Here is a 23,542-nt window from a genome sequence, read left to right on the forward strand (position 1 = left end):
CCCTACTACCAGAAAATTCATAATCTTCCATTTATTCAGTCACTGAAATACACTGAACAGGCATTTCTTGGGCACCAACACATACGGGACACGGAGCTAGTTGTTCGGGACACCGGTATGAACAACAGCCCTGGTCTCTGCCCTCACAGAGTTTATAATCCACAGACTTCTACTTGGCCGACACTGAGCTTTTGTGTGGTTTCTGCTTCCTTTCTAAAGACGATGGTGACTTAGGAGGTCTGCATTTAGAATGCGACTTGAAGGAAGACAGCCTGCTAAGAGAGAAACTGTACTCTAAGAACCATCATTGTTGACTATGCTCCTTCCCCAGTGGAAAAAGGTGCAAACATCTCCTTAGTGACATCCTGTTTAGGCAGATCCTTATTTACCTAAAGCTGGTCGTTATGAACACTGATTAGTAACCAAAGTCAGGATTTTGTTTTGGAAGCAAACGGAAATCTACTCTAATATATGGCTCCTAAGGTTTTACTTCTGTTGATTTCCAGCATGTTTCATGTTACCTACAGCAAAATCACTACATATGTAATACTATGAATTCCCTGTGTGACCTTAAGCTGATAGGTCCAGTGACACACAAAATTCTCCAGGAAACAATGTGAGGCAGAGATGAGACCAGGTTGTGAGAGGTCTCTACCTTCCCATAATCCTATATTTCAGATTTTTAGGAGAGAAAATCAGCGAGCCCCAAACATTCTTCCAATTAATTTCCAACCACAGTTAGCTATATCTACAAAGAAAATCTTTTCTGAGGCAGTTTTATTTTTAAAAGTTTCAGGTTTAAGTGATAAATACATCACCAGAAAAATCTTTATTACCATGTGTTCTTCTTATTGAAACATGTAGGTACCAAAAAATGGGGATAAAATGTTTCAGTTATAAGAGATGAGAATGAGAGGATAATCAATGATACATTCTATCACTTTCAGGAAAGGGCTGGTAAGGAGCGGCCGAGGTGTGCCGGAATCTTTTTAGGAACAAGACTAAACCTGTCTAATTTAAGTTGAAGCTTTTGAAACTACAGAGGTAAATAGGTATTTGACCCCAAAGCGAATTCTGATTGACCAGAAAGTCAGGTGGGGAAAAATAAAGCAACATTTCAAAGATTAAACTTGTCATCCTCCCCCACGTTCCCTCACCCCAGGAAAGGCACCTCCGCCTCCGCTCCCCATGCCAGAAACCTGGGAGCTTCTCTGACTCCTCTCTGCTTCATCACCAAGACCTGGGGATGCACCTTCCAAGTACTGCCTGCATCTCTCCTCTGCCCCTCCTGCAAAACCCTGAGTCAGGGCAGCCAGGCCTCCTTACCTGGTGGGCTGCAGCCAGCGGATCAGTTTCCCAAGCAACAGCGTCACCTCCCTCCAAGCTGCTCTCTATCCTCTCGCTACAGCAGTCTTTCGACAATCCTTCGGCGGCTTCCCTCTCCCCTCAGTGAAACTCTGGATTCCCCTTCAGGCTTTTACAGGCCTTCCCCTGTCTGGCTCCTGCTTGCTTCTCAGTCTAACTGCTAAGCCCCTGACCCATTTCTCTCCAAGCTCTCCCCCGCCGTACCCCAAAGATGCAAAGAGTTCCACTCCTCTCTACTCATTCAGGTTAGACACATAAACGGCTGTGGCTGATCAGAACATGATGTTTGCTTGCCCGGGCTGAGCCGTGACGCAGTGTGCTGCTGCCCTGCAGGGCGGCGCAGGCAAGGACCAGGAGGCTAAACAGTCTCCTGCTCTCCCGAGACCCTGATAAAAACAGGGCTGCTCCATTAACAGCACAGTCTAAGAAGTCAGTATTATCTTCCCAATAACCGACTCCCAGGCTAAAGGGAAAAACAGCGTTTGCTTTTGGAAGTAGATCTGTACTCAGCTTGGAACATGGGTGTATCTGACGCTAGGGGAATTTCAGGGAACTAACACAGACAGAGTGTCAGACCACACGAGGACACCTGCCGTGTCACCCAACACAGTTCATTAGAAAGGGCAACCCCTTGGGCTGACATAGAGCCTGGCTTCCGTCTCTTCCAGGAAGAGACTGATACTTAGATCTAGACTCACTCAAGTTTACAAAGCACCTACTAGGTACTGGGTACAAACTGGACACTCTCACAACATGCTACGAGTTGGGTATTAGTATCCCCTCCATTTCAAGGAAGAAGGGCTGTTAACATACCAAGGTTACAGAGCGAAGACGTGAACTACAACTTTGAGCCAAGGCCTTATCACAATCTTAGCTTCGCTCTCTCTGAATTTAACAATATTTGAATATAAAAGTTACTCACTAGCTAAGGAGACCCTTCCTTTTTACCCCTACTATGAGTGGCTGGTTGCAGAGGGGAGGAGTGATAAGGGCTACAAAGGAGGAAAAGTGCAACCGAATAACCTGGGATTTTCTCACTCGGCAGGTGATACATCAGCTGGCTGAAAACCTGACCAGAGGTAGAACTTGGGAGATTTCAGGAAGATGCACCCAGCACAAGCCAGGCAGAACAACAGCAATTATGACCACATCCAGAGGACTTCTAAAGAGCAGCACAGGAGGAGAGAGGTTCTAAAGCTTGCTGTGAAGTTAGAGGACAGAGAAAGAGTAAACCAGCCACTCAGGGCCTATGGTTGCTAGTTTACTCCAGCTGGAGACCTAGTGACGGGGCTACTGCTAGTTGAATAGGAAAATGCAAGGAGGCATGTTCTAAAGAGACGGCAGGAAGCTTTTAGGTAATGATACCAAAGAGGAAAGACCAGGCACAGTGCTGGTGCTCTTATATGTCTTAAGATATAATTTTCACAACCCAGTGAGGCAGGCATAATTATCCCTATGAAATTAAAACTAAGAAAAATTAGGTAACTTACCCAAGTCACCGTAGTTAAGCTGGAGTTCGAACCCTAATCTCTGAGGCTCACAAACCCCTGCCCTTGGCCTGGGCCACCTTCATCACAGCCCTCAACCACCATAAACCAGAGAAACCAGAGCACAGGGTAAGCAGGCCCAGCGAAATCTGAAGGAATGTGCATCACCTTCCACAATTCCTGCAACCTCAGAGCAGGCTGCAGACATTCTGTCCCTCTGGTTCCACAATCCAATGAGGCATCTTTAGAGGGGAAGGGAGAAAATTAGTGAGCACTCAGAGGAGGCAGCACTGGGCACTCCACCGCCACAAGGAAATCTGGGCTGCGGGTTCCATGAGATGATACCCACTGCCCTCTGCTGGCAACCAGGAAGAACAAGAGGAAAGAGGACCAAAGATCCATTTCCGGTTGCCGTGTCAAGAGATGATGAGGGTGGATGGAACTTCCCTGGTGGCGCAGTGGTTAAGAATCCGCCTGCCAATGCAGGGGACATGGGTTTGAGCCCTGGTCCAGGAAGATTCCACGTGCCTCAGAGCAACGAAGCCCATGCACCACAACTACTGAGCCCGCACACCACAACTACTGAAGCCCGCATGCCTAGAGCCCGTGCTCCGCAACAGGAGAAGCCACCGCATTGAGAAGCCCGCACACTGCAACAAAGAGTAGCCCCTGCTCGCCACAGCTAGAGAAAGCCCGTGCACAGCAACAAACACCCAATGCAGCCAAAAACAAAAAGAAAAAAAAAATAGAGATGATGAGGGTGGATTTTTAAAAACCTTTTATTAGAGATGAATTCAAGCTTATACAAGAACGGCATAATATGTTCCCATGTATGTTCACCAGCTTCAACAATGTATCAACTCACAGCCAATCTCGAGTCATCCTCACCCTTACCCAATTCCCTCCAACATGTTTTCTTTTGAAGCAATTCTCAGACATCCTGTCATTTCATCTGTAAATATTTTAGAATGTACTTCTACAAGAAAATGATTTTTTTAACCCCATAACACCACCATTATCACAACTAAAAAAAAATCAATAAATCTAGTAGTTGCTTATAGCATAGGAAGCCAAAAATAAAAAGAGCCAAAGCATCCAGCCTCACCCAAGGATTATGATGAGGGAGCTGCAATCATGCAAAACAGATTAATAGCCTGAGCCACCCAAGCAAACAAAAGCACCTCATCTTCAGCCTCGCCAGGATAAATCAGCAAGAAAACGGATTAAATAAATACCTTAATTGGAAATGCAAAGCTATGCATCCGAGTGGGAGGACAATCTTCAGCTGAGTAGGTTTGGCACACGTGCTACTAAACCTTTGTTGACGGGCTGAATCTTTCCAAAGATTCAGGAGGGCAACACTTGGCTGTGTCCCCAGGCAACCAGAGCGAGACGTTAAGAGGTGTGATCGTGCAGCTCCCTGGCTATCTCAAGCCAGGGATCAGAATCAGGCTGAAAGACCACTCCCATCTTCAGGTTCCCTCTATGCCATTTATCCCTAGTGCTGCAATCTTCTATTTATGTGTCTGTCTCCCCTTCTAGATGATGAAGCCTCTGAAAGCAGGACGGTACAGGGTTCACCCTGTATCCTGCATGGCGAGCACATAAGGGATGCTCAGTAGACAGCTGCATAAAGAGAGACTGAACTGGAAAAATCCATCATCAGACAATACCAAGTGTTGGAAAGAATGGTGAGAAACAAGAACTTTCGTTTACTCCTAGTGGGATGATAAAATGATAAACCACTTTGGCAACTTGGCAGTATCCAAAGGTATGGTCAAATGTTTAAGCCCATAACACAAGAACAGGATGTTTTAAATTTTTTTAAAAAACGGAATAGTCAGAGAACGAAAAAAGAGAAGAGCTCCTAGAAATTAAAATAACAAAAATAAAACAACTCAATAGAAACTAAAGTGGAGAAAGTAAAGCAAAAGGACAAAGAGGTCAAAAAAAAGGACACGAAAGAAAGAAAACCAAAGGACCAATCTAGGAGGTCCAATGTTTGAATAAAAGGAGTTCCAGAAAAAGAAGAGAAAACAGATGGGAAGAACGAATACAATAAATTTTTCTTATATTCTTATACTCTGAGTTTCCAAACTGAAGGGTAATGAGCATTCAGTGTAACAGATAAAAACAGACTCACATCGAAACACACCACTGAGAAACTTCAGAGCCCTGGGGTTAAAAGAAGACCTAAAAGGCTTCCACAAAGAACACACACAAAGGATTAAGAATAAGAACTTCCTAGAAGTGAGAAGATAATTGGAGCAACGGTATCAAAATTCTAAAGGACAACTATTTCTAAGCATCTCCAGTCTAAGCCTCAGTCAGGCGTGAGGGTGGACTAAAGATACACTTGGCCACACATGGGCTCCAAATCTGACTCCTCTGCCCCCTTTCCCACAAAGTTCCCGGATGGTGTGCTTCACCAAAATGAGGCTGTGCGCCACAAAAATCAAAGACACCAGATACAGGAAACAGGGTTCCTCACACGAGACAGGTGACGACAGCCTCTGTGGGAAAAGAAAGCTGTGCAGGCAAGGAAAAGTGTATCACATGGCTCAGCTATGAATCACAGTAACACAGTCAGACAATGGAAACTCAAGATTGGCTTCGCTAAAGCTACGGCACAACCATATTTGGAACACAGAGGGATGGGTGCGGGGGGTGTGTGTGTGTGTGTGCGCGTTGGTGGGGGCAGTTGAATTCTAATCTGCTAGAGTGAGAAGTCCACAGATGATGCCTAAAATTAAAAGGAAAGAAGCAGCAACATAAGCTCATTATCCAGAGAAACAGCAGTGAAAACAAAAATAACCCACCAGGAGAGTCAGCAGTGGTTGTCTCTGGAGAGGAACACTCGCCGGGGCGGGGAGGGCAAGGTACTGCTGTTTTTGACACAATATCATGTGTAACTCCTACAGATATAAAAACGCAAGGGGAAACCTACACATAAGGAGTAACTGGGAAAACGCAGAGGGGCAGCAAATCCTCTCAGCAGCACCTCAGACTCCGGATTACAGCGCCATCTGCCTGTCTATATGTTACTGCCGTGTCCTAGGTTATGACCATCAAAATTCAGCATTTCACAAGTACTTGCAGGATACAGATAAGGCTTTACATTTTAACCAGGAGCATTGAGGCTGCTCAATCCAGCAGGTACGTTAAGTGCGGATTTTTAACAATTCTTACCAGCAGTGAAAATGCCTTTGGTGCTCTGTCTCATACTGGAAGGTCTCACGATTGCTGAGAGCCCTGTGAGAAAAAAACAATAACAATGCCAAAAAAGCCAGATGTGAGTCATCCTAACACTTTTAAAACTTGAAACTAAATATTCTTTCCAGCTATCCAATAAAACCAGCAAATCTATCTCTGGTGTCAGAGTGACAGTGAAGAGTATCAGGATCGAGGTCCAGGAGACTGGAGCTGCCAGCTGTGTCAACGACCAGCTGTGTCGCTGACCAGCTGTGTGAACACAAGCAAATGACCGCCCCATTCTGGGTCTGGGACGCCTCATCTTACAACCAGTGGGTTAGGTGACCCTTGAAGGTCATTTTTTTCACTTTAAATCTGCTTAAGTCTGCTGGTTCTCAATTCCAAGATGTGAAAAGATTGCGGAAAAAAAACACCAAATGTTTCTGCCTAGGAGGAAAACTTATTCTGAAATCACTCAGAGGACTCCTCGGTGAGGACAGGGGGACAGTCCTTCAGGCCCTCAGAAAGGCAGAAGAACTCACACCATGACCAGAAAAGACATGCCTCCACATGTATCTTCAGAAGAGGTACCCGGCGCCCTAGGCACATGCTCCGCTCTGCCCGACGGGCAGGTCTCTCCATGTGACACCGTCACTGTGACTTGCATCCTGCCAGGTGGCCGGGCTGCTCCTTGGGGAAGCTCAGCAAATACGTACTCAACAGTAAACGTTGCGCTCATCTGAGGGAGGGCATCATTTTCAATTTCATGATTTCCTTACTTACTGACTGACCTTGTAAATTACCTGTAACACCTCAAAAGGCAGCAAGTCTCTGAAGATCAGGCTCAGATTTTTGGTCCACATTGGGGATGACGTGAGGAACAGGGGCCATGTTGGAGCAGACCTACTGTGCACACAGGAGCCACACCGAGGGGGCGTCGGCCGAGAAGAGTGGTATTCTTGATGTTATAAAAGCATTAAAAATATTACCAGTCTCAGGCTTCCCTGGTGGTGCAGTGGTTGAGAGTCCGCCTGCTGATGCAGGGGACACGGGTTCGTGCCCCAGTCCGGGAAGATCCCACATGCCGCGGAGCGGCGGGGCCCGTGAGCCATGGCCGCTGAGCCTGCGCGTCCGGAGCCTGTGCTCCGCAACGGGAGAGGCCACAGCAGTGAGAGGCCCGCGTACCGCAAAAAAAACAAAACAAAACAAAAAAAATCACCAGTCTCCATCCTCCTCAGACCACCATGAGGAACAAACACATGTCTTTTGAAATAACTTCTAAACGTTATGCCTTTGGGACCAAAAGAATCATTGTTTCCCGCTCTGTCAGTGATTTAAGACCTAGGGATCTGAACACAGAAGTACTTTCAGCACCCTACTTCTAACAAACAAGAATTCAGGATGGGAAAACCCCCAGACTGTTAGTGCTTTCTTATTCTGAGAGGAAATCTCTCTCTCCATCTCACTAGGCAAGGAACAACAGAGAACCCATCTCAGCCACAAAGTTTGCTCCCCCCAACCCCCTCCAGCCAACACTTCCTCCCCGTCAGATTCATGCACGTACCTAGACGCACCACGTCTCCACAGTCGGGGTCATGAGCCACTTGTAATAAAGTTTCTTCCACATCTCTGTTTTTTCCAGGCGGGTCCACAATATGATTTATTTGTTGCTGTAAGGTTTTGGGCAATGTCATTAGCTGAGTGAACTGTCCTTCTGGGCTTTTGTCGATCTAAGGAAAAAAAAAAAGATGATGTCTATGGAAAGTGCTTTGAATTCTATAAATATTCAAAGCACACAGCTTCTCCTTAAAACCACACAAACGTATATGAACTCACACCTAGTAGACTAGGCAGGTGCTAAGGAGACTGTCTCCTTTCTGAAACTGAATGCCTAGGTGTTAAGGATTCTAAGTTCCTTCGAACAAGTTAATTCTTTTCCTATGATATTCTATTTGTACTTAAGAATAGAAATTTCTTTCAAGAATCAATTTTTGACTCTCAGTTTTAAAATTTCTATTTGTTCTAAATCCGGTAGTTAAAGAAAGTAAAATTTCAGCTAAAATTCATCCACACACCGGCGCACCCAAGTACTCCTTTTCTTTTATTTATTTATTTAAATTTTATTTATTTATTTATTTATTTATTTTTGGCTGTGTTGGGTCTTCGTTGCTATGCGCGGGCTTTCTCTAGTTGCAGAGAGCGGGGGCTACTCTTCGTTGCGGTGCGTGGGCTTCTCATTGCAGTGGCTTCTCTTGTTGTGGAGCACGGGCTCTAGGCGCATGGGCTTCAGTAGTTGTGACATGTGGGCTCTGCAGTTGTGCCTCACGGGCTCTAGGGCGCAGGCTGAGTAGTTGTGGCACCCAGGCTTAGTTGCTCCACGGCATGTGGGATCTTCCCAGACCAGGGCTTGAACCCATGTCCCCTGCATTGGCAGGCAGATTCTTAACCTCTGCGCCACCAGGGAAGTTCCCCAAGTACTCATTTTAAACACAGGGGCACAAAGTAACTTAGCCAGTAACATGCAGCCAATCAGAGAGTGGGATCTAAATTCGTGTCTCCTGTCTGTAGGGCCTTTTATGTACCATGCTGTATTTCATAAACTGTAGGAATAAACTGATGACAGAGACTAATCTTTATTCACTTTTAATCCCCTGGCACATGGTAAGTACTCAAAAAACATCGGTTGAATAAGAGGATGAATAACTGCACCAATAAAGCTTAGTTGTCATTATTTCTTAAACAGCAGTAAGTTATATCAATGGTTTTGTTCCCAGTGTATTCTAAAATACATCAAATTTAAAGAAAAATACAGAAATAAAACATATATAAAACTATGCATTAGACTTTACTTGGAAACCTGTGAATCAAAAGTTATCCACAGAGATAAGCCCACACCCGGCTTCCCTAACTCCTAGTCTAATATATTTTACGTCATGGAACTCAATTTTTCCAAAATCATGTAAACATCAACTCCCTGCCAAGGTGAAAACCAGTACCACTGCCCTCAGCAGCTCATCACATTATTCTCCCAGTAAGAATCTGTCTTGTATTCTTTCAACAAGAGTTTAGGTTTTAACTTTAAGAGAACAGTAAGAAAAAAAATTAGATAAATGAATGTATTAAATTTTAGATTTGGATTTTCCAGATATGACCAACTTTCTTAATAATTAGAATTCATTCATTCTACCATTTTTTCATTCAACAAATATTTACTGAGTATATGCCAATGTCTAGATTTTCTAGTTTTATCTATAAAATCTATGCAAAAAAGAAGAAAATCCTATTATTTAGTGGCTCCAATAAGGGGAAGGTTTTTTTAACCTAAATATTTCATATTTATCATTGAGATGGTCCTAAATTCACAGGATTCAACCTCTACTTAGCTTTGGCTAGATAAATGACAAAAAATGTGAATATTTCTGTAAAATATGATAGAAATGACATTTATAGACTCACATTTTGGGGTCAAGTATTAAGATTAGTCACTAGGATCTTATATTTCAAGGCTTTACCTATGAAACTTCCAGGAATTTTAGAGATGCCAAAATGGCTGAGTAATATGAGGAATTAGAAAATAGTATTTGCCACTGCTTTCTCTTGAGGAAAAGAATGCACTGGAGTTTTTGTTTGAAAGCATGTGTTTAAAGACAAAATATTAGGTGACATGTTCAAATAAACTGCAAAATTCTCATTATCCTTACTCTTCAATTCTCATTAAAACACAAAAGTGAAAGCATTCAGTTAAATTATGAGTCAAATTGCATTTTAAAAGCAGACATGGAAAAGACCACATGTTCTATGATTCCATTTACAGGAAGTATCTAGAAGAGGCAAATCCACGGAGTCAGAAAGTAGATTAGTGGCTGCCTGCTGGGAGGGGAAGCTAGGTACTGCTACTGGGCATGGGGTTTCTTTTTGGAGTGATGAAAATGTTGTAAGACTAGATTGTGGTGATGGTTGCACAACTCTGTAAATAGACTAAAAACCACCGAATTTTACGGTATGTAAATTATATCTCAATAAGGCTGATGATTTTAAAAAGCAGATATGGGCATATGATAGTGGATGCTGTGTTGCACCGACCAGATCCTGGCTTTGGGGCAATGTACTCATTCTGCCAGCTGCTGGGAAAGTTGGCTGACTCCCTCTCTCAGAGTCCCCCCCAGAACTGTCCTTAGGCAAAGGGAGCTGCCTGTATCCAAAGACTGGAAAATGCAGGAGTACAAAGGCCTGGTCTCTTTGCCCCAAGTGGGGACAGCTAGGAAGGGCCATCGAGCTCCACAGTGCCATCACAGGATCAGATGGAATCTTTGTTTCTAATTTCCCCAATCCTGATCCTACACGATTGGTACTAAGAGTGGTCCTAGAAAGCACATTCTCAGACAGCATTTTGGAGCTATCATAGTGTAGAAGGCGAAGTGGAAGCCTCTGAAGCTGCCGTTCTCACCCCTGGCCAAAAGAGTAATGAAAAAAACAAAACCACATCACGGGAGGGATGGCAGAGATTAATGCCACCTATAGACCTGAAGGATGCAGGGGTGTGATGTTTAATTTTGTATGTCAACTTGGCTAGGCTATAGGGCCCAGTTGCTTGGTTAAACTTTAGTCCCGATGTTACTGTAAAGGTATCTTTTTAAGTCAGTAGACTTTGAGTAGCAGATGACCCCCGTTAATATGGATGGGCCTCATCCAGTCAGTTGAAGGCCTTATGAAAAAAGACTAAAGTTTCCTGGGGAAGAAGGAAGTCTGCCTCCAGATTGCCCTCGGGCTCAAGAGTACAACACACTCTTCCCTGGGTCTCCGGCCTGCTGGCTTGCCCTGCAAATTTCAAACTTGCTAACCCTCACAACTCTGTGAGTTAATTCCCTAAAATAAATCTTTCTCTATATATCCTATTGGTCCTGTTTCTCTGGAGAACCCTGACTAATAATAGAGCTGACGGTCCCATCATATCTCCACTGAGTCTGGCCTTCACAAAATCCAAATGGATTCTGGCAGATGGTAGCAGAGCACCACAAACTCAACCAAGTAGAAGCCCCGCTGTACCGGCTGTGGCAGATGTGGGAAGTCTGCTGAAGCGTATAAGCAGAGCCTCAGGTGTCTGGACGGGGCCACAGGCCTGGCGAGTGCATTCTCTGCCATCCACAGAGCAAGGAGGATGAGAAGCAGCTTGCGGCCGCACAGGACAGACCAGAGTGCGCCTCACCACCTGCCTCAGGGCCGTGTTAACTCCCCCATCCTGTCATAAGATATTCAAAGAAAACCAGACTGTTTGGATGTTCTGTATAATCTCATTGGTCCACTACATCAATGCCATGTTGCTGCTGTCACCTGGTGAGCGCTAAAGGGCAAGTACACTGGAGGCCCTGGTAGATATATGCACCCCAGGGGGTAAAAGATAAACCTCATGAATTTTGAGGAGCACACCACATCAGGGAGGTGTTTAGGGGTCAAGTGACCTGGAGCTCTGGGACAGCCTCTCCAAAGTAAAGATCAACTTACGGCTTCTCGTACCTCTCACCACTAAGAAGGAAGCACACTGCCTGATAGGCCTCTTCAGGTTCTAGACGCAGCATATTCCACACTTGGGAATAATGCTCAGAGCCATTTACCCAGCAATATAAAAGGATGCCAGGTCTGTGAGGGGCCAGACCGAAAACGAGCTCTGCAATAAATACAGGCAGCAGGGTAAACAGCCCTCCACCACGTGGGCCACACCTCCCTGTAAACTATGGTACTAAAGGCATCCTCAGTGTACAGAGAAGCCAGGGGAAGTTACAGTGGACTCCCAGTAGGAGATCACAACGGAGACTGCTAGGGTTCTGCAGCAAGGCCACGCCATCTGTAGTGAAGAACCACACACCATTTGAAATCAGCTCCTAGATGCTACACCCTGGCAGAGATGGAGCTTCTAACCATGGGACATCAAATGACCATGTATCAAGAACTGCCCATTATGAACTGGGACCTGCCAGATTCACCAAGTCATAAGGTCACGAAGCTCAAGAGCAATCCACTGTAGGACGTAAGAGATACACCAGCATTGGACATGCGCAAGGCCAGAGGGCACAAGTCAGCTGCACAAACAGGACACCCAGAGCCCATCATTTCCACTGCTGCACCAGCACATAATGTTCTACTTCTCCACTGGCTCATGCACACGGCTACAAGGAGGCTTTTGGAGGAGGATTAAGGATGAGCTTGCTTCGTGGATGATTTGGCTTGTAGTATGTACGTGGTGAAAATGATGCATTGCAGCCGCACCCAGGGATGGCTCTAGAAGACACTGATGAGGAGCCATGGTTCCAGTGAGTACGCTGCAGGTGGCACAGCTGGTTACCCACTTTACATGGAAAAGTGGCCCAAGATAAGAATATACAAAGACTCAAAGAGTGGACAATGGTTCACTGGTTGGTTAGGGACCTAAAAGGAAAAAGATTAGAAGGTGGAAGACAGGATTTGGGGGAAGAGGCATGTGGATGGACCTATGGGAGGGGACACAAAGTATGAAGATCTTTGTATTGTACGTTAATGCTTCCTTCTGACAGCATCCAACACAGAAGAAGCAACAAAAACCAAAAGAACAATTGAGCCAGTTGATTCAACAGGCGCTTTCATCCCAGTGGTGGCATCACGGCTTGTAGCAGGAGTAGTGGGCGGCAGAGATAGAGGCTCTGCCCAGATCCAATATCAGGGGCTTCTACTCACCAAGCCTGACTGAGCCACTGCTGCGGTTGAAAGTCTATCCTGACAGCAACAGAGGCCAACACTGAGATCCTCATAACACGACCATCTCCTGAGACTAACCACCACTTGCTGCTAAGTTGACTACACTGGATCCCTTCCACCTGGGAACAGGCAGCAACTCCTCTTGCCTGGAAGTGACTCATATTCTGAGCATGGGCTTGCGTTTTCTGCCCACAGGACTCAGCCAATACCACTGTACAGGGCTCAGAGGGCACAAGTGCAGGACGGGCACAGGATCACGGCTCCACTGTTCCTACCACACAGTGCGCCAGAGCTGCCAGCCTGGGAGAGCAGCAGTTCTCAAAAAGGGGACATTTTTGGCCCCCACATCAAAGAATTACTCAGCCTAAAATGTCAATAGTGTCACTGTTGAAAAACCAAATGAAAGAGCTTTGAAGAAGAGCTGAGCAACAGCTTAGAGATGATCCCCTGTGACAGTGGGGCACAGTATATGCCCTAAATTAATGGCCATTATAGAGTACTATGTTCCCAACTGGTAGACTACATGAGTCTGGGAAGCACAGGGTAAAAGGAGAAACAACCTTGCTTACTGTCATTCCCAGGGACCACCTGGGCATTCTGTGCTTCCCATCTCCACAACTTTAGGACTGTGGGTCTAGAGATCCTACTTTCCAAAGAAGAAATGCTTCTCCCAGAGGACACAGTAAGCATCCTATTAAACTTAAAGCTATGAGAGGGCAGACAGCAGAAGCAACAAGAACTACAATCCTGCAGCCTGTAGAACAAAAACCACATTCACAGAAAGATAGACAAGATGAAAAGGCAGAGGGTTATGTACCAGATGAAGCAACAAGATAAAACCCTAGAAAAACAACGAAATGAAGCGGAGATAGGAAACCTTCCAGAAAAAGAATTCAGAATAACAATAGTGAAGATGATCCAGGACCTCAGAAAAAGAATGAAGGCAAAGATCGAGAAGATGCAAGAAATGCTTAACAAAGACCTAGAAGATTTAAGAAACAAACAAACAGAAATGAACAATACAATAACTGGAATGAAAAATACACTAGAAAGAATCAATAGCAGAATAACTGAGGCAAAAGAACGGATAAGTGACCTGGAAGACAGAATGGTGAAATTCACTGCTGTGGAACAGAATACAGAAAAAAGAATGAAAAGAACTGAAGACAGCCTAAGAGACCTCTGGGACAACATTAAACACAACAACATTTGCACTATAGGGGTCCCAGAAGGAGAAGAGAGAGAGAAAACACCTGAGAAAATAGTTGAAGAGATTATAGTCGAAAACTTCCCTAACATGGGAAAGGAAATAGCCACCCAAGTCCAGGAAGCACCGAGAGTCCCAGGCAGGACAAACCCAAGGAGAAACACACCAAGACACATAGTAATCAAACTGACAAAAATTAAAGACAAAGAAAAGTTACTGAAAGCAATAAGGGAAAAATGACAAATAACATACAATGGAATTCTAAGGTTAATAGCTGATTTCTCAGAAGAAACTCTACAAGCCAGAGGGAGTGGCAATGATATATTTAAACTGATGAAAGGGAAGAACCTACAACCAAGATTACTCTACCCAACAAGGATCTCATTCAGATTTGAGAGAGCAATCAAAAGGTTTACAGACAAGCAAAAGCTAGGAGAATTCAGCACCACCAAACCAGCTCTACAACAAATGCTAAAGGAACTTCTCTAAGTGGAAACAGAAGAGAAGGACCTACAAAAACAAACCCCCAAAAATTAACAAAATGGTAACAGGAACATACATATCGATAATTACCTTAAATGTAAATGGATTAAATGGTCCAACCAAAAGACATAGGCTCGCTGAAGGGATACAAAAACAAGACCCATATATATGCTGTCTACAAGAGATCCGCTAGGGACACGTACAGACTGAAAGTGAGGGGATGGAAAAAGATATCCATGCAAATGGAAATCAAAAGAAAGCTGGAGTAGCAATACTCAGATCAGATAAAATAGATGTTAAAACAAAGACTGTTACAAGACACAAGGAAGGACACTACATAATGATCAAGGGATCAATCCAAGAGGAGAATATAACAACTATAAACATTTATGCACCCAACATAAGAGCACCTCAACATAAGGCAACTGGTAACAGCTATGAAAGAGGAAATCGACAGTAACACAATAATAGTGGGGGACTTTAACACCTCACTTACACCAATGGACAGATCAAGCAAACAGAAAATTAATAAGGAAACACAAGCTTTAAATGACACAGTAGACCAGACAGATTTAATTGATACTTATAGGACACTCCATCCAAAAACAGCAGATTACACTTTCTTCTCAAGTGCACATGGAACATTCTCCAGGATAGATCACATCTTGGGTCACAAATCAAGCCTCAGTGAATTTAAGATATATGAAATCATATCAAGCATGTTTTCTGACCACAACGCTAAGAGATTAGAAATCAATTACAGGGAAAAAACCGTAAAAAACACAAACGCATGGAGGCTAAACAATACATTACTAAATAACCAAGAGATCACTGAAGAAATAAAAAAGGAAATAAAAAAAAAGCCTAGAGACAAGTGACAACAAAAACACAACAATCCAAAATCTACAGGATGCAGCAAAAGCAGTTCTAAGAGGGACGTTTAAAGCAATACAAGCCTACCTCAAGAAACAGGAAAAATCTCAAATAAACAATCTAACCTTACACCTAAAGGAACTAGAGAAAGAAGAACAAACAAAACCCAAAGTTAGTAGAAGGAAGAAATCATAAAGATCAGAGCAGAAATAAATGAAATAGAAACAAAGAAAACAATAGCAAAGATCAATAAAACTAAAAGCTGGTTCTTTGAGAAGATATACAAAATTGATAAACCATTGGCTAGATTCATCAAGAAAAAGAGGGAGAGGACTCAAATCAATAAAATTAGAAATGAAAAAGGAGAAGTTACAATGGACACCGCAGAAATACAAAGCATCCTAAGAGACTACTACAAACAACTCTATGCCAATAAAATGGTCAATCTGGAAGAAATGGACAAATTCTTTGAAAGGTATAACCTTCCAAGACTGAACCAGGAAGAAACAGAAAATCTGAACAGACCAATCACAAGTAATGAAATTGAAACTGTGATTAAAAATCTTCCAAGAAACAAAAGTCCAGGACCAGATGGCTTCACAGGTGAATTCTATCAAACATTTAGAGAAGAGCTAACACCCATCCTTCTCAAACTCTTACAAAAAATTGCAGAGGAAGGAACACTCCCAAACTCATTCTACAAGGCCACCATCACCCTTATACTAAAATCAGACAAAGGTACTGCAAAAAAAGAAAATTACAGACTGATATCACTGATGAATATAGATGCAAAAACCCTCAACAAAATACTAGCAGACAGAATCCAACAACACATTAAAAGGATCATGCACCATGATCAAGTGGGATTTATCCCAGGGATGCAAGGATTCTCAATAGATGCAGAAAAAGCTTTTGAGAAATACTAGCAGACAGAATCCAACAACACATTAAAAGGATCATACACCATGATCAAGTGGGATTTATCCCAGGGATGCAAGGATTCTTCAATATACACAAATCAATCAATGTGATACACCATATTAACACACAGAAGGAGAAAAACCATATGATCACCTCAATAGATGCAGAAAAAGCTTTTGAGAAAATTTAACACCCATTTATGATAAAAACTCTCCAGAAAGCGGGCATAGAGGGAACCTACCTCAACATAATAAAGGCCATATATGACAAACCCACAGCAAACATCATTCTCAATGGTGAAAAACTGAAAGCATTTGCTCTAAGATCAGGAACAAGACAAGGATGTCCACTCTTGCCACTCTTATTCCACATAGTTTTGGAAGTCCTAGGCATGGCAATCAGAGAAGAAAAAGAAATAAAAGGAATACAAATTGGAAAAGAAGAAGTAAAACTGTCACTGTTTGCAGATGACATGGGACTATACATAGAGAATCCTAAAGATGCCACCAGAAAACTACTAGAGCTAATCAGTGAATTTGGTAAAGTTGCAGGATACAAAATTAATGCACAGAAATCTCTTGCATTCCTATACACTAATGATGAAAAATCTGAAAGAGAAATTAAGGAAACACTCCCATTTACCACTGCAACAAAAATAATAAAATACCTAGGAATAAACCTACCTAGGGAGACAAAAGACTTGTATGCAGAAAACCATAAGACACTGATGAAAGTAATTAAAGATGATACAAACAGTTGGAAAGATATACCATGTTCTTGGATTGGAAGAATCAATATTCTTCCAATCCAGGAACATGGAAAATGACTATACTACCCAAAGCAATCTACAGATTCAATGTAATCCCTATCAAATTACCAATGGTATTTTTTACAGAACTAAAACAAAAAAACCTTAAAATTCGTATGGAGACACAGAAGATCCTGAATAGCAAAAGCAGTCTTGAGAGGAAAAAATGGAGCTGGAGGAATCAGACTCCTTGACTTCAGATTATACTACAAAGCTACAGTAATCAAGACAATATGGCACTGGCACTGGCACAAAAACAGAAATATAGATCAATGGAACAAGATAGAAAGCCACACACCTATGGTCAACTAATCTATGACAAAGGAGGCAAGGATATACAATGGAGAAAAGAGTCTCTTCAATAAGTGGTGCTGGGAAAAGTGGACAGCTACATGTAAATGAATGAAATCAGAACACTCCCTAACACCATACACAAAAAGAAACTCAAAATGGATTAGAGACCTAAATGTAAGACCAGACACTATAAAACTCCTAGAGGAAAACATAGGAAGAACACTGTTTGACATAAATCAGCCCAAGATCTTTTTTGACACACCTCCTAGAGAAATGGAAATAAAACCAAAAATAAACAAATGGGACCTAATGAAACTTCAAAGCTTTTGCACAGCAAAGAAAACATAAACAAGACGAAAAGACAATCCTCAGAATGGGAGAAAATATTTGAAAACAAATCAACGGACAAAGGATTAATCCCCAAAATATTTAAACAGCTCATGCAGCTCAATATTAAAAAAACAAACAACCCTATAAAAAATGGGTAGAAGACCTAAATAGACATTTCTCCAAAGAAGACATACAGATGGCCAAGAAGCACATGAAAAGCTGCTCAATATCACTAATTATCAGAGAAATGCAAATCAAAACTACAATGAGGTATCACCTCACACCAGTTAGAATGGGCGTCATCAGAAAATCTACAATCAATCAATGCTGGAGAGGGTGTGGAGAAAAGGGAACCCTCTTGCTCTGTTGGTGGGAATGTCAACTGACACAGCCACTATGGAAAACAGTATGGAGCTTCCTTAAAAAACTAAAAACAGAATTACCATATGAACCAGCAATCCCACTACTGGGCATATACCCAGAGAAAACCGTAATTCAAAAAGACACATGCACCTCAATGTTCACTACAACACTATTTACAATAGCCAGGTCATGGAAGCAACCTAAATGCCCATCAACAGACAAATAGATAAAGAAGATGTGGTACATATATACAATGGAATATTACTCAGCCATAAAAAGGAATGAAATTGGGTCATTTGTAGAGATGTGGATGGACCTAGAGACTGTCATACAGAGTGAAGTAAGTCAGAAATAGAAAAACAAATATCGTATATTAATGCATATATATGGAACCTAGAAAACTGACACAGATGAACCGGTTTGCAGGGCAGAAATAGAGACACAGATGTAGAGAACAAAAAGTATGGATACCAAGTGGGGGGAAGTCACGGGGGGGGGGGGTGGTGTGATGAATTGGGACATTGGGATTGACATATATACACTAATATGTACAAAATGGATAACTAATTAAAAAAACAAACGAACTTAAAGCTATAACTGCCATCCAATCACTTTAGAATCCCAGGCAGACAAGAAGTCCAGAAGACAAAGAAATGAATCACCATACTGGCAGAAATAATTAAACCTGACCATCAGGAGGTAGGGCTGCTGGTACACATCTCTTACTACCTCTTGCCCAACTTCGATGGTAAATGGCAAGTGTAGTAGCTACAGTCCGAGACGGGCATGGTGACCAGGGTCTCAGACTCCTCAGGGATGAGGGTCTGGGCCACCTCACCTAGACTAGCCGAAATGCTAGAAAGGGTGAGGGGAATTTGGAATGGGCAGCAGAGGTGGGAGAAGATGGGTATCAGTGGCAGCTTTAAGATTAGATGCATCTCTGGGAACTGAAGCTCAGCTCACTCATCTTATTCTTGTGCATTTCCCCACAATAAGAAGCCAGTTAGAACATAGATCATCCAGGCTTTCAGAGGCCAAACTGAGGGATTTGGAAGTTTATTTTCACAGTTAAAGGAAATTCCCAGCTCTTTTCCCTTGCTCAGTTTCTAAAAGTTGGCAGCTAGGCACATTATCTTTCCCTATCCTCTAACCAGAGAGTAGATGATGTCTCTCTGGAGAAATGCTACAAATACTGAAACTTGGGGTCCTCCAATGAAACAGCCAGGTCCTTGTCCCAAATCCTATAGTGAAGCTCACTAGCTGACAAGCTCTATCCATCACAAAGAACTCCCAGTCTGCATTTTTTAAACTGCCTTGCTCTTTAAAATACAGGCCACAAAGGACGTGCAAACATTTGAGAAAAGCTTCTAACACAACAGATGAGAGTGAATCCATAGAAAAAAAGGAACTAAGAGAAACAGATACAATATAGAGAGCAAGAAAAAACTTCAAAAAATATAATAAAGATCATTAAAGAGATGAGGAAAGATAATGCATTCATACAAGAACAGGATGCTATAAAAAGGAACATTCAGAGGAAATTAAAAATTCAACAGAAGTGTTAGAAGATCGATTCAAAAAGTTCTTCTGGAAAACAGAACAAAAACCCAAAGAAACAGGAATGAGGGAAAGAAACAATCGAACAAGGAGGTCCAACAACCAACTAACAGGAATTCTAGAAAGAACAAGCTAAGAAAATGGATATGAAGAAATGATAAAAGAAAATTTCCTAGAACTGAAGCTCGTGAATTTCCAAGAGAGGCTCATGAAATGCCAGAGTAATAAATGAAAAACATGGGAATTTCCTGGCATTCCAGCAGTTAGGACTCCACACTTCCACTGCAGGGGGCAAGGGTTTGATCCCTGGTTGGGGAACTAAGATCCCATAAGCTGCGTGGTGCAGCCAAAAAAATAATAATAATTTTAAAAATAAATGAAAAACATATACACAAAGACAAAGGCAAATCATCATGAAATTTAAGAATAATGGAAAAAAAGGAATAGATCCTAAATACTGTCAGAGAGATAAAAAAGGTCACATCCAAAGGATAGGGAATCTGAATAGTGTTGGACATTTTATTTTTTTAGTTCAAACAGAAAGTCACAACAATTGTAATCATCCTCATCAGTTCACTCAGTCCCATGTAAATTTTTTTTTCATTCTTGATCTTTTGTTAGCACTTTTATGAATTCACCAGTTTTCCATTAGAGCTCTGAAAATGCTTATTCATTCAGTTCAGCAGTACGGTCAGTTACCAGAAACCTGTACTTGTCAGAGCCCTTTCCATGAATTCCTTGAAGATGAAACCCTTTTATAGGAACATTTTTGCAAAAGCATCAGAGTACACCCAGAACTGTCCGTGAATGACAAAAGATTTAAAAATGACCATGGTTAAAGATTTGATGAAAGTTCATAATAATTCAATTGACAAGGAAATTTAGTTATTTCTGAGATATACATTTTAAAGTAATAACTAGAATTATGACTTATAACACTATACCAGAACATATAAGATTTTTAGAAATTTCATGTAATGCCTGAAACATTTATATTAACATATTTCCATACAAATAACCCAGAGAAAGTTTAGTCTTAGTTGTTTGTTTTTTTATACTGCAGGTTCTTATTAGTCATCAATTTTATACACATCAGTGTATACAGGTCAATCCCAATCGCCCAACTGAGCACACTACCATCCCCAACCCACCGCGGTTTCCCCCGCTTGGGGTCCATACGTTTGTTCTCTACATCTGTGTCTCAACTTCTGCCCTGCAAACCGGTTCATCTGTACCATTTTTCTAGGTTCCACATACATGTGTTAATATACGATATTTGTTTTTCTCTTTCTGACTTCTTCACTCTGTATGACAGTCTCTAGTGTTGGACTTTTGAATGCAACACTAGAAGCTAGAATAAATGAAGCTATGACTTAAAACTTCTGAGGGAAAATTACTTCCAGCCTAGAATCTGATATCTAGCTCAAACTATCAATCAGTGTGAGGGTAGAATTTTCAGATGTACACGGTCTCAAAATATTTACCTCCTTTACAGCCTATGTTAGGAAGTACCAAAAGGTATACTTCATCAAAATTAAAGTGTAAACCGTGAAAGAGGAAAAGAGCCAGTAAACCAAAAACTTGCACAGGAGAGGGGAAGAAATTCTCGGGTATTAATGAAAGAAAGTTTCAGGAGAAGAGCTGTGCATCAAGCCGAGAACGGAACCAGCCCCGAAAGGAACAGGGGACACAGGGCTCCAGGAAGCACGCCCCCAAGAAAAGTAAGAAAGAGAGAACACACCTGATGTGTTCGTCTACAGTGGAAGGTGTTCTACAGATTTGTAGCAGAATTTGAGGGCGAATTAGTTACAGGTACGTAGAAACTAAGCAAGTGAAAAAAATGAGACAGTGATTAACTCCAAGAAAAACAAAGTTGTACAGGAAAGGAAATTTCACAGTAGTATATCTTAGCAATGAAGAAAGTCAACTGTCACAATAAAGTAAATATCGACTATTACCCTAACCCAAAATTATGTAATAACTATACATGGAGCATAAGCGGTGGAGGAGTGGGGTTGGGCGAAAGGGTTACTGTTTTTCATTGTTCTGACTGCGGTGCATAAGAGAGTGAAAAATCCTCATTTTCCATAGAAAGATGACAAAAATAAAGTACAAATTGAAAAAAATCAAGAATAACAATCAAACCATATTACTTAGAAATATGGGGATAAACGTAAGCAGAATCAGTGAAGGAGACGAAAGCAGTTACCCTGGGAAGTAGCACAGCCAAGCAGGAAGGTGTACAGCAGGGAACTGCTGCTTTTTGTTACAAATCTTGGGGTGCCACTTGGTTTTTAAACAATATGCATGCATTACTTTGAGAAAAGTAAAAATTAAAAACAAAAAACCTCAATCTAGGGCTTCCCTGGTGGCACAGTGGTTGAGAGTCCGCCTGCTGATGCAGGGGACGCGGGTTCGTGCCACGGTCCAGGAAGGTCCCACACGCCGCGGAGTGGCTGGGCCCGTGAGCCATGGCCGCTGAGCCTGCGCGTCCGGAGCCTGTGCTCCGCAGCGGGAGAGGCCACAACAGTGAGAGGCCCGCGTACCGCAAAAACAAAACAAAACAAAACAAACCTCAATCTAAAGCAAACATGGCAAAATCTGTTGACCTGAGTGGTGGGTATTCTGGGCATTCATGTTATTCTCCAACATTACATTTAAAATAATTCCTACTTTTTAAAAGTTTCCTTTCAGTTCTAGAAATGCCATTAATTTGTCATTCAACATATTAGTTGCCCCTATTATGTGGAAGAAGAAGAGCATTAAAAAAGTAAAATAGTGCTCCTTATCTTGAAGATACAAAACTATGAATTCTAAAGTTTAAAAAATCTTAAATGCAAATTACTTTTCTCAAAGGAAAGGCTCTTTGATTTTTCTTTTCAAAAACTTTAATATTTTGAAGAATGCCTTGAAAGAAAGTTTTGTTTGATGTATCTAAAGAAAAGTTCCAAGACATGATACATATAACAAGTGGGGAAAAAACAAGCTTCAGAATAACCTGTATGAATACATTTATGTAAAATAAAACCAAACAAAAAAGACCAAACTGCTTCATACATGTGTATATGTACAAATACATACAAAAGTACATGCAACAAGATCTGGAAGAAAACATGCCAAACTGTTAATAAGGCTACCGCTGGGGAGGCAGATGGGCTTGGGGATGGAAAGAAGGTAATTTCAGAGTTTATTTTCACTCATTTTTGATTAATAATTAACATACATAGTAAGAACTTCAAATGGCAAAAAAGATACACACGATGAAGACCAGTCCCCCACCCCCCCCCGCCTCATGTCAGCCCTTGGTCCCCTTCTCCAAAGGCAGCCTCTTATTACTAGTCACTTACTAGTCATTTGTGTACCTTTTAGCCTTATTTCAAATATATGGAAGAACATAAATCCACAGGATTTCCCACAGATAGTTTACCTCCAGGCTGCCTTGCTGGATTTTATACACCACTTGGGGATTCTCCTGTAGAATGCTGCCGTAGAGCTCACGAAAGTGGGCTATGTTGGGCTTCACAATATTCAACACTTTTGCCTTATCCTCTCCAACCACCATCCGAAAGTCACCTGGTTAAAACAAACAGAAAAACGAATTTTCCACTGCGAATTCACATTCTGACCTGTGAACTGCAGTCCCCCAGCTGACACTGCACTAGTTCAACCTGGCAGGATCTCTCATTCAAAACACTTGCTTTTTCACCTTAAAACTGGGAACACAGTACCCCAGAAATGCAGGCACATGTTTGGGCGGGAAGAGAGCCTCTCAAATCACAAAGCCCTTTAGCAGTTAAAATATAGTTACCTACATACAAAAGGTAGTCACCATTGAGAGGTTAATGTGTGTTTGTTTTTCCAATGCAGAAGCTTCTGCATTTATAAACTTTCATCTTGTGAACAAGACTCTGCCTGTGACCAATCACAGAGACG

General features: G+C 42.1%; 1 protein-coding gene across 2 annotated transcripts in view; it reads right to left on the minus strand.

The window, feature by feature from the left end:
- Positions 1-23,542, minus strand: part of TAMM41 (TAM41 mitochondrial translocator assembly and maintenance homolog) — a 54,656-nt gene that overhangs the window by 3,271 nt on the left and 27,843 nt on the right. The window contains exons 5-7 of one of the 2 annotated variants that reach the window (XM_007453056.1): positions 23,037-23,182; positions 7,609-7,774; positions 6,042-6,104 (exon numbers count right to left, since the gene is read on the minus strand). In XM_007453056.1, coding sequence (XP_007453118.1) covers positions 6,042-6,104; positions 7,609-7,774; positions 23,037-23,182 — 375 coding nt within the window. The remainder of the gene's footprint in view (positions 1-6,041; positions 6,105-7,608; positions 7,775-23,036; positions 23,183-23,542) is intronic. The other variant, XM_007453057.1, reaches the window with a different exon arrangement.

The sequence above is a fragment of the Lipotes vexillifer genome, unplaced genomic scaffold, assembly GCF_000442215.2.
Source record: "Lipotes vexillifer unplaced genomic scaffold, Lipotes_vexillifer_v1.1 scaffold1272, whole genome shotgun sequence".
NCBI lineage: Eukaryota > Metazoa > Chordata > Mammalia > Artiodactyla > Lipotidae > Lipotes > Lipotes vexillifer.